This window comes from Diceros bicornis, chromosome 36, assembly GCF_020826845.1.
Source record: "Diceros bicornis minor isolate mBicDic1 chromosome 36, mDicBic1.mat.cur, whole genome shotgun sequence".
NCBI lineage: Eukaryota > Metazoa > Chordata > Mammalia > Perissodactyla > Rhinocerotidae > Diceros > Diceros bicornis.
In genome coordinates, this window is record NC_080775.1 from 26,934,208 (window position 1) to 26,947,198 (window position 12,991).

The window sequence follows — 12,991 nt, forward strand, 5'->3', positions numbered from 1 at the left end:
AACAGACATATACAATTAAAAATCAAAAAAGGCTAAATGAGTGGAGAAAGTATTGAGGCAATAAAACCAGTACCTACAATAGCACTTTGAAAGGATGCTTTAAAATATCAACATGACATTCTTATACTAGAAAAAAGGTTTACGGCCATGCTCTATGGCATTGTAAACTGAAGCTTCAACCATCTACTTTTTTGTGTGTTAATGCAGATCCTAAGTGAATGAATAACTATTTATTAGAATAAAGTATTACTACTGTGAAAATAATTTTATTGAAATCAATGAAATGTATATTTTTTTTAAATGGCACTCATGCAGTCGACAAAGAATGAGCATAAAGTAACTCTGATCTGTAAATGGCTGGCATAGATTTTATTTGTAGTTTTTTTTAAGGCTGATGAGCATCAAATTGAATTTAATAATGTAAATATAGATTGGTGGTACCTTAAACATGAAAGGACAATTATACCAAAGATTACAATGTTAATAATCTGTTAGGAAAGAAACGTCTCAGAAAGAGAGATACAGGTAGGTGGAGATTAGCCAAATTAGTTTTAACGTGCTATATATTCATGTAACAGTCATAATGTATTAATGATAAAATCCATTCTTATTTCAATTTACGTCCAATATTAAATTATATATTGGAAAGAATCTCCTGCTCTGACCAACTACTGTTCACTTTTGCTATTGATCTTTGTACAGCTTGGCACAAACATAAAACTGGCATATCATGTGGAAAGCTGACACAGATGCAGTTTTTACTATGTATTTACCTCCAGTGTACCTGCACTGCTTAACATGGAAATTCTTCCACATTTTCCCCCAGACGTTTTTATGGTATTGGCCAGACTTGTTACTGTTACTATCCAGAGAAAAATATCAGAATTACTGGAGTCTGCCATAAATATCCGAACTGCTTTTGTTACCTGAAAAAACACTTACTCATTTGATTTATTGCAAGACAAATCAAACGAAATCTCTAGGTATCCCTCAGATCAGACACGTTATAAAAAGTCTACTTATCATATTGTAGCACTTCTATTTTTGTTGCTCTAGACCTAAAAACAACCATGCTATTATATTTGACTCACAATCTTATAATGATCACATGAGTAGATGGCTGGATTTTTGCATTGGACAGTGACAAATCTGTTTATAAAACTAAATTTAAAGTTCCCGTGGACTCAAACTATATAGAAAATATAGCAGCTTAGCAGTTCATAACAAGTCTCGACAGAGGTTCAGATTTTCTTGCCTCTATTGCTTTCGTAATGGAAGAAAAATGCTATTAATGAAGTATCCATTTGTATGCTAATTTCAAGATAAAAGAAAAGAACAAGAGAGTGGGAAACTTGTTGAAGGAGCATCATTTTTTCCAAAGCCGCTATTTACATCGGACTTACATAGACTGACTTAAGTACCTGTCTCACCTCCATCTCAGGGCTATGACAAGAGCGCAACAAAATTAAAAGGACAAAATAAAACCATCTCTTGTCTTCCATAGCTAAGTAGAAGTGGGCATGGATAACCCCCTCACTTCAGAGTTTGTTAAAAAATGCGGCCTTTCCAATGAGGCTACCATGATCTCCAGATTCAAAATCATGAACTCCTGATTCCCCTGAATCTGCTCTGCTTCTACTTTCTTCTACAGCATTTATCCCCTCTAACAACTATCCAGTGGTATAATAATAAAAATATTTATTATTCATTATGAATTTATTATGAATACGTTTTTTGTCTATCTTCTCCCATTAGAATGTAAACATCGTGAAGGCAAAAATGTTTCTGTTGTTCACTAACGAACCCATGTGCTTAGACCCGTGCCTGGCACAGTCGGTACTCCCTACAAATCAGCTGAATGAAGAGAATTGAGATTTATGCCCAGAAATTAAGCCAGAGTAGAAACATTTAAGATAGACCAATGGCATAAAATGCCAACTGATTCTAATAAAGATCATATTTACCTCTTATATACAAGGATTATAATTTTAAACCCATCGCACACTCATAAATTCAATTATGACTTTTGGGTTTACAGCTGTCTACATAAAATCCTCCGAGCACACTGATTCCTATAAGCCTTCAATCAAAGTTCAACCAAAGCTATAAGAATTCTAATAAACATTTTCACATTTACATTTAGTGTGGAGTGCTTACTTCTCTCTCTGCTTTATATGGGAGACTTTCTGTTCTGCTTTAATTTTATGGAAAAATGATGGCAGTCTTATAAATGCCTATTCATTCAAATTACCTCTACAAAGCAGTCATATCAGATTCAACACAAAGGAGGGCAAAATAGTACTTAATGCTTAAGCTAGAAACGTGAAATATACAGAAAGATTTATTATCAGTTTCCTCTTATGCCTCATAACCAGACAGAACAAGTCACAAATTTTCTTTGAGTACACCCAAGATGAATTTTTGCTCTTCTATTGCCCGAAGCTCTGAAACATGTTTTAGTAGCTTTTTAACACCAAAGCGTTCTCGCCCTCCCTCCTCTGCAAACATACACACATCGTTTGCTTTATTACTTTACTTTTTAAAAAGTCAGGTTTCACTAAAGATAAAACAAATGTAGAAAAATGGGCTAAATGCCCGACACTTGGTTTTAACACACTGTTTGGAAGATACTTTTAAACGCAGAAGGGAATACACTAGAAACTGTCACTAAGATATTTTAGTGGCTAAAATGTGGCTTTGCAATAGCACCTTTACAAAATGAAGAGGAAAATACTTCTGATCAAGGCTCATAGTCCTCCACTATCATATTTTTGCCATGTCAACAACTCGGTCTATTTTAATTTCTTGAACTTTAAGTTCAAGAATAAAAAATCATGCAATATTATGGTAATACTATAGAGAAAATGATAGCCTGTGTACCTCCTTAACAATATTCATCTAACAGTTTCCAGGAAAATACCATTATTCCCAACAGCTTTGAAAACAAGCAGGGCCTGAGGAGGACGACGATGCTTATACTCTTTCCATCTTCCCACACATGTTGTAAGAGCCAAGGGACGATTTCCTAAGTACATGATTTTTACAATCGTGAAAAGTAAACAATTAATTCAGGAACAACCCAGAATTTCCAAAATTTGAGTCCACTGCTTGATTACCTCTTTTAGATGATAAACTGCTAAATAAACTAAGTGTTTTGAACACTGAGGTTCAAAATCAGCAGAAGCCTACTCATAGCTGAACATTTCATGTTATCCTGTTAATATTTTTAGTTAATATATAAGAGCTGCTTTTTATTAAAACCTTACTAGGTGCCAGCAATTGGTCTAAGTCTTTGCAAATATCATTTCACTTAACCCTCAAACAGACCTAGAAAGCAGGTGCTCTTATTATCTTCATTTTTCAGATGAAGAAACTGAAGCCCAGAGACACTGTGCAGTGTGCAGGTGTCACACAGCTACTGAAGAGCAGAATAGGGTGGGAGCACAGCTTGCCTTTCCCAGAGGCCTGTTTCTTACCATCTACACTATCCTGGCTCATGGGATGTTAACAGATTGGGATTTCTCCAGACAATGAACTCTAAACTTCTGATACTTCAAATGGGCCATACAGACAAGCAGAAGGCTTTTTTGAGCAATGAGCACACAGAAGAAAGCAAATAATAAGAAACACTTTGGACGAACAGTTACATACAATGACCCTGGCTGTCACTGATTCCATGATGGAACATCATCCTCCACAGAAGGCCACAGCGAGGGTAACCGTGGGATTCAATAATTAAAAATTACATTATACCAGCAATTGCTCCAAAATAGGGAAATAAACTGTTAGGGGCTAAAGAGTTTCAAACAGAATTTTTTTTCCTAAAGGATTTTCAGAATAAAGGCTAAAAATAACAATAAATTGGTTGATCAAAACAGACAAACCAAACCTAAAATATCAACGAGCAAATCCAGAACAGCAGATTAACACAAAACCAAAAGTTTTAAAACCACCATTATAACACATGCATGACAAAGCACAAAACTGAAGTGTCATTAGTAAAGTAGAAAATCAAAATAAATTGCAGCCACTTCACAGCCACCAACAAAGGAAGGTAATGGCAGCTGAACCCCTTCAGACAGAGCAACCAGGCTTTCTCCTGGGTGCACAGCGCGGGTACCTCACTACATCTGCATTATAACCAGTAGGAATGGGTGAAAAGCAAAATGCACTCCCTAATTAAGCAGGCCAGCAGCACCAGCATCATCTGGGAACTTGTTAGAAATGCAGAATCTCTGGTCTCACCCCAGGCTACTGATCAGAAACTGCATATTAACAAGATCCCCAGGTGACTCAAATGTGTGTTAAAGTTTGAGAAGCCCTGGAGAAGGGGCTGGAGGCCACGGGGAAGGGGAAGGGGAAGGGCTCCTCCCTCTGAATACTCTGAGACTACTTCTGTCTACGCCACCAAAACACTACTGAGAGGCAGCCTGAGATCTGAAGACAGAGCAGAGAGTAAGATCAAGCCCAGAGCCTTTCGTTGGTGGCTGGGAGAATTACCCCAGGCGGGCTGCCGAACATGTAGAAAGACCAGGAAAATCAGCCTAGGACACTTGAGGAACAGTTGGCGAATTTTAAGGAGAGGTAAAGTGAAACAGTGATGCCAGTACAAGAGGGCCATGCCGGGACTACACACGGAAGGCAGAGCAGAGCCAACAAGCTTGCTGACCTGACCCAGGGAGGCCCAAGGTGGAAAGAACCGGGTCAGGGCCCTGAAGGTGGGCAGGATTTATGTGAACAATGCACGCTCTTGGTAGACTCAGATCTAAACTTGCACAAAACGTGGAGGTTTCTGTTAGGAAAATGAGTGGATGGGCCCTAAATCAAAGAGAAAAAAAGAAGAGTAGGAAAGTGAGATCCAGCAAACAGTGTCAGTACTGCCTTGATTTTAGAGACTGGAAGCAGTATCCCACAGCGAGATAAGAAAGAAGGTTCTGGTCTTGAACTGTTTGGGTCTGACTCAGCTCCACAACTTAGTAGCTGTGGGATCTTGGGCAAGTAACTTACTTCTCCTCTCTGTGCTTCAGTTTCTTCTACTGTAAAATGAGGACAATAAAAGCGTTTACCTCACAGTCATGGTGAGGACTGAATGAAATGATATATGCACAGCCTTAGCACAGTGCCTGGCATTCAATACGTAGTAGCTACTGTTATTACCCAGAGTGGAGGAAGGACAGGACCCACTTGAGAAGCAAGTCAAAATTTAAAAATTCAGTTGGGACTAGCAGAGGGTAATGAAAGATTATAGTTAGATCTTAGCAGTAGAGAAATCTAAGTAGTAAAAAGTAGTCTGGTTCTCATTGAAGTCTTACAATTTATTTACTCAAGGCCTGGAAAACTCCCAAGAGTGAGGAAACAGTACTGGGGCACAAGCACGTACTAAACGAAATCTGAATCGTCACTGACTGTACCACTTTGAAGAATCAACATTTAGCATCTCCAGTTTAGGAATATCTTGAGGGTAACACTCCTTTTGGAGATAAAGGGGAAATCTCCAGAGAATCAGGCCTCAGAAACTTAAGGAATTCCAAGTAAGAGATAGAGAAAGAGAAGTCACTGCAGCATAAGTGACATTACCGGGCTGAAACAAAACAAAAAACTATCTACAATCCTGCTGGGAATGTAAAAATAAGGTGACGAGCACGCAATTTGTCTGTTAGAAAAGTAACGCAGCGTCCACGTTTACTTCAGAATTCAAGAGCCAGGACCCCAAAGATCAAGGGGCGAAAGGGATTTAGGGCAAGTTAAGTGCCTACAATTAAATTAACGTCTTCTGTGAAGATTTCAGCCAGATGAGTTTTAGTTCAATGATCGTGGACCTAGACAACTAGCACTCACGTAAAGCAGAAGCCAAAATACCTCAGATCACTCTGTGATTTTTGGCTGACAGTGGAATGCTGTGATACATATTTCTGGAAGCGTTATTTTACCTTTAAAGGAAGTTGGGATGATCCTTGTGGTATTCTTCTGTCCCGATGACCCTTTGAAACTTTGAGTGGGAGACATGCAAGTTAGGGTCATCTTACCCAATTTTGAGGAGGCTGATTAAGGTATGCCAGTGAAGAGGGGCAAGCCGTATCTGTGAGAGGAGTTCGAAGCTTTCGGGAGTTCTAGCTCCACTCTGGTGGGGTCAGCCCAACACAGCTCATCTCCCCACTGATCACAACTAACACCTCTGGACAGCACATGAAAAGCAACAACCTGAGGACTCTCATAAGCAAACAAAGGCAGGCAGAGGGTAGAAGGAAGTCAAATCTGGAGAGGTGACCCCCAGGGGGATGAAGTTTCCCACTTTACTTTTCTTCTCTCTGCTTAGGCTTTGCCCAGAGGATAAGTGTCCATCTCAGAGCTGCACAGTGGAGCAGTGGACTGAAGAGCTAAGACCTCACAAAAGTTGTGGGCTCACCCCTAAGTTGTGCACAAGTGAGATGAACCTAAAGCAGTATAACAAAGGCTTTGAGAAATGAACTAAAATTTAAACCATTGAAAAGTCTGACTAACCCAAGTGTCACATGCATGGAACAGACACAACGTGGCACAGCAAAGACTTGAAAACTGAACTGAGGCATGCAGACTGAGCCCAACCAGGCTGATAGCCTGCTAAAAATTTTAACATTTTCCAGAGGAATATAGTAAGACCCAAAGTCTATATAAAATAATGTTTAAAATGTCCAGGATACAGAGGCCAGCCCCGTGGCCTAGTGGTTAAGCTTGGTGTGCTCCGCTTGGGTGGCCTGGATTCGGTTCCTGGGCGCGGACCTACACCACTCACTGGCGGCCATGCTGTGGTGGCAACCCACATACAACATAGACAAAGACTGGCACAGACGTTAGCTCAGAGTGAATCTTCCTCAGGAAAAAAAAAAAAGAAAAGCCCACTTAAGAAATAAACACATAGATGGGTTAAAGTAAAAGGAGAGAAAAAGATTACCATGCAAACAATAAGCAAAAGAAAGTTTGAGTGGCTACGTTATATATCACACAAAGTAGATTTCAGAACAATGAATATTACCAGGGATGAAAAAGGACAGTATATAGCATGAGGGTCAATTCATTAAGAAAACATAATACTCTGGGGCCAGCCCCGTGGCGTAGCAGTTAAGTGCGTGCACTCTGCTGCTGGCGGTCTGGGTTCGGATCCCGGGCGCACACCGACACACTGCTGGTCAAGCCATGCTGTGGCGGCATCCTATATAAAGTAGAGGCATGGATGTTAGCCCAGGGCCAGTCTTCCTCAGCAAAAAAGGGGAGGATTGGCATGGATGTTAGCTCAGGGCTGATCTTCCTCACAAAAAAAAGAAAGAAAAAAGAAAACATAATACTCTTAACTGTGTATCCACTTAACAACAGAGCTTCTAAATATACTAAGCAAAAGCTGACTGATGTGAAAAGAGAAATAAATAAGTCTACCATTATAGAGAATATAACACTCCTCTCCCAACATTTAACAGAACAAGTAGATAAAAAATTAGTAAGAATATAGAAGACCTGAATAACATTATCAACCAACCTGACAAATAACATGTATAAAACACTCCATCCAACAACAACAGAAGATACACTCTTTTTAAGTGCACATGGAACATTCAATGATGTAGACCATATTCTGGGCAAAAAAAATTTTTTTTTGACAAATTTAAAAGAATCAAAATCATACAAAGCATATTCTCTGACCATAATGAAATTAAAGAAGAAATCAATAACAGAAAGATATCTGAATAATCCCCAAATATTTGGAAATTAAATAACATCTAAACAACTTAAGGATCAAAGAAGTCACAAAGAAAATTTGAAAATATTCTGATCTGAATGGTATGTTATAAAAACACAATAGATCAAAATTTGTAGGATGCAGTGTTTAGAGGGAAATTTAAATTTATGACCATTAATACTTAAATTTGTAAAAAAGGGTTTCAAGTCAATGATCTAAGATTCCACCCTAAGAAACTAGAAAAAGAGAAAATTAAATAACTCCAAAGTAGGCAGAGGACAGAAATAACAAAAATAAGAGCAGAAATCAATGAAATTGAGAAAAGAAAAACAATAGGAAAAAATCTTAAAAACATAAAGCTAGTGTTATGAAAGATGAATAAATTGGAAAAGGAGCTAAGGCAGGCAGACTCTAAGAAGGCCAGCAATGATCCTCACCTCCTGTTTTTCAGACCTGTGTGCAACTCCCACACCTTGAATGTGAGCAAAACCTGTGATTTGCTTCTAACCAACAGAATATGGGATGTTTTCTGTTACAGAAAGATGATGGGATGTACTTTTGTTGATTAGGTTACAGAAGATCGTGACTTCCATCTTACTAGCAGAATCTCTCTATTGCCTTCTCAGTGTCCACACCTTGATGAAGCAAGCTACCATGTTGCAGAGGCCCATATGTCAAGGAATTGAGGGTGGCCTACGAATTCTGCCAACAACCATATGGTTTTGGAAGCAGATCTTTCATCAGTCTAGCATTCAAATGAGACCCCTACCCCTGGCCAAGACTTGACTGCAGCCTTGTGAGAGACACTGAAGCAGAGTACCCAGCTAAGCCACGTCCAAACTCTCCAAATTCTGAGCTGCAGAAACTTTCAGATGATAAATGTATGCTGTTTCAAAGTCACTCAGTTTGTAATAACTTGTTATGCAGCAATAGATAACTGATGTAAGAGTGAAGACGCAAATTACCAATATCATGAATGAAAGTGGGGACATTACCCAGACATTACAGTTAAAGGAAAATAAAGGAATACTATGAACAATTTTATGCTTATAGAATTGGCAATTTAGGGGAAACGGACACATTCCTTTAAAGACACAAACTGCCAGAGCTCACTCGAGAAGATAACTTGAATAGTTGTGTGTGTGCGTGTGTGTGTGTATAAAGGTACAGAGGTGCACTCTCTTGCACTCTTCCCTCTTCTCCTCCCTCCTTCCCTCCCTCTCTCTCTCTCTCTATATATATATATTTGTCTTTTAAAAGAAATTAAATTTGTGGTTAAAATCTCCCAAAAAAGATGGCTCCAAGCCCAGGTGTGGTTTCACTGGGGAATCTACCAAACAATTAAAAAGAAAATAATACCAATTCTACACAAACTCTCCCAGAAAAGTGAAGAGGAGGAAACACTTCCCAACATATTTTATGAATATAGCATTATTTTCATTCAAAAAGCAGACAAAAATATTATAAGAAAACTACAGACCAGCAAATTGAATCTAGTACTATACAAAAGGCTAATCCATGATGACTTAGTGGAGTCCAGGCTGGGAATGTAAGGCTCATTCAACACTCAAATATCAATCAATGCAATTCACCATTTCAACAGATCAAATAAGAAAAACCATATAATCTTCTCAACTGATGCAGCAAAAAACCATTTGACAAAATTAAACATCAATTTGTGATAAATATTCTCAGCAAACCAATAATAGAAGGTAATTTTCTTAACCTGGTAAAGGGCATCTATAAAAAAAACCTATAGCTAATATCATATTTCATGGTGAAAGACTGAATACTTTCTCTCTAAGATTGAGAACAAAGCAAAGATGTCTGTTCTCACCACTCCATTCACCACCGTACTGAAGAGCCTAAACTAAGGAGATAATACAATAAGGCAAGAATAAAAAAATAAAATTCCTACAAAGAAGAAATAAAATTGTCTCTAGTCACAAATAACAGGATTATCTATGCAAAAAATTTCAAGGAATCTATAAAAAAGATACTAGGAATTTCCTTAAGGAATTGTAGGGAGAGGTGATGATACCTGCATTTCGTACTGTTTTAACAGAACTCCATGATTACCTCTAACATGCATGAGGCCACCATTCCCCCATGTTCTTTTCCTTTGGAAGAGTCTAGGGAGTGGCTATTTCTTTTCCATAACTATCAACCATCTTTAGTTGCTTTTGAGTATGATTTACTTTTATTCTTCCCTGGATTACTATTCAGACTCACAGTTTATCCTCATCTATCTTCCCTTCCTCACCCCTGAGGAAAGGGTTTCTATTGTTAGCACCTATAGGAAAGAAAAAAAGGCAAAGTTGATTCTACTTTCCTCTTTCAATTGGATCCCCTACGGAAAACCAAAAGTTACACAGCCATAATAATAACTCTCTGGCTGTAGAGAGAGTCATCTGGATTTAAGGGGAAACAGGCGTCTTCCTCCTGGGTGAGGAGCAGACCTTGGCTGAAGAGTGGAGCACCAGGGATGGAAGAGATACTGCTGAGATGGGTGCTGTTGAGGGACAAGGAGGTGGGAGAGGAGCACAAGGTTCCAGTAGGGACAAAAGAATTTAGAACCAGGGAATGCCTGTACTCTCATGAGCCCAACTCTACAAGGACTGGAAGCTGGGGCACTGTAAGCTTTAAAGGAAACATAAAAACCTATGGACAATATTCTTCCAGGTGGCGTCTGGCGGGGATTCAGTATACACAGGTTGGAAGAAGTGGACACTGTTAATAAAGGAAACTTTAAAGTATGTGGATATGTATTTCTAAATAATGCAAACAATGTGAATATCTGATGACGTTACTGATCATTTCCAGTGCCGTAAGACGTGGGAAATGGCATCACTCCCCACTAGTCACCCACCATCTGTTGAGAACATGTGTTGTAACCTTTCCAAGGACTCCATCTTAACTGAAGGGGTGATTCTTTAGCTTTTACATTTATTTTCATCGCCATAACTGTCATCTTCGGTTTATAAAGGAACAATTAACAAGAGACACCGGACTCCTTTATTCCAATTTTTCTCCCCCGAAATTATTGGTTTTGATGCTTGGAGCTTAAGTACTTGTCACCGTTTTTAAAGAAACACAAACGAGGATGAGGTGGAGTAATAAGGAGGCTGTGATGCTTATTATGTTCATGAAGGTCTGACAAGATAGATGCTAGAATGTAATGGCGTCAAACCAGCCAATGTTTACAGAAATCTTCACATACTGTAGATTTATTAACTACATACTCAGGCAGTTTTGTTAACTGACTCTCCAGCTTTAAATATCCTAGAAACTCTGCTAAAATAGTTTACTTCACTGAAGGCCTAAATGCCACAGGAAGCTGATACCATGGCTACTGCCTCAAAATGAATGGAAAGAAACTTGCATTACATTCAAAATACGCGTTTCTCTTATTTAGTTACCCTGATATGCTTAATATACTGCGATGTTTGCCATTCCCTCTCTTAGATCGGTTCCACTAAAATGTCAGCACCATTCTTCACAGATGTCTTAAAAGTCTCCTCAGTGTCATGTAAGTACAAAAGACTAAAGATTTCACTTTAGAGACACAACAAAAGATGTTCAAGATGAGATTTTTTAGCTTGATAATGTCAAGCAGGATGCTCTCGAAGTTAAATTCTTACTATCTCACTTACTTCATCAGAACTACACACACAAAAGCAAACACCTACCAACCAAGACAACAAGTCTGTGTTTCTCATTAGTCTGTCGCCGGTAGGGGGTCACCTCCTCATAGGTGGGAACGTCAGCTGTATCATACTGATCGCTCTTCTTGCATTCATACATGGATTTATTTGTTTTCTTATCTTTTCTACTAAGACGGAAACTTCTTCTAAAACCAGCTGCAAGTACAAAAAAAATTATTTTTAGCAATAAGAACTATAAAGAGAAACCCCCAAAAAACAAAAATAAAAAAACTCTCAAAGTTGGGTCGGATTTTATTCACCATAATATCATTACCAGTGCAGTTTGTAAGAGGAAAAAGAATAGATATTATACAATTTCATTACAACAACAATTTATAAGAGAATCATCTAACATTTAATTATACAGTTATAATAATGTAAATTTCATTTGGTTCTAAATCACAAAGAATTCTTTTCAGAAATGAATGAGTAAAATAATGATGTTATAAAATAAAATAAAGAAGTCAGAAATCATAAAGATATGGACTGACTGATGAACACATTTGATAAGTTAAAAGCACTGTAAAAATATTTTAAATATAGATGATAAATTCTTTCATTCATAAATACTAGAATATTTTATATTATATTCTCAGCATAGCCTCACAACATACCTGTGGCACAGACAGCATCTATTGTTAAATAAAAAGAAAACTAAATTAGGGAGAGCACAGCATCTAACACGCCAATACATGGATCAGGCTGATAGAACCAGCCTGTCCCTAAGAGCAAGTTACTGAACTGTTGAGATTCCAGGGGTGGAGCAAATGCCCGAGCCTCGGGTCTTTTCTCTCCTATGGAAATTCTATGGAAGCCTACTGAAATTTGGAAATAAGTTTCATCGTTTTAATTGTGTACTCTCATCAATAGGTCATATGACCTTTTACTAAAACAATTTTTTAAGTATTTAAATAAATCGTCTGCTTCAAGAGCCCTCTCCGGTCATCATTATCATTTAACATGTGAGCTTAAAAAGCTTAGGCAAAAGTTCCTTTTCTCAGTCAATTCCCATTTCATTCTGCTTGCTTTTCATGTTGTTGCATCACTCTGGTTCTATTTTCTTTCCAGAATAGTGATGTTTACCTTACACACCATTCGAAATTCAATAAGATGTGCACTCAATTTTCAACCTAACCAACCTCTACAGTCTCTCAAAATCTAGACTTTAAGGGAGAGAAAATAGTCTGCTTATTAAAACATTATATATTCTATATCAGCTCCATAGTACAAAACAAAATGCAAGCACATTTTTTAATGTACCTAAATATATTTCTCTTTAGAAAGAATACTGATCAAATTTGATAAGTAGAAAAAAATTTAAATAGAGGTGTTTTATAATAAAATGTGAGAATGTAATAACTGATCTGTGTAAGTTTTAGGGAACATAATGAAGAAGAATAATTATTATCACTGGACTTAAGAAATCAATAGAATTCAAATAAAGGCAATATTAAAAAGAATTATCAATGACTATGGAGTTATATCACTCACCTTATGGATTCACAGTTTAATAAAAATCAATTAAGATATTAAGAATGGAGTGATAAAAGTTCATCTGATAATATATTCATTTCTG

General features: G+C 37.7%; 1 protein-coding gene across 7 annotated transcripts in view; it reads right to left on the reverse strand.

The window, feature by feature from the left end:
* MPP7 (MAGUK p55 scaffold protein 7) overlaps positions 1-12,991 on the reverse strand; it is a 456,322-nt gene that overhangs the window by 210,355 nt on the left and 232,976 nt on the right. For all 7 annotated transcript variants that reach the window (XM_058532685.1, XM_058532690.1, XM_058532684.1 and 4 more), the window contains one exon: positions 11,401-11,571. In XM_058532685.1, coding sequence (XP_058388668.1) covers positions 11,401-11,571 — 171 coding nt within the window. The remainder of the gene's footprint in view (positions 1-11,400; positions 11,572-12,991) is intronic.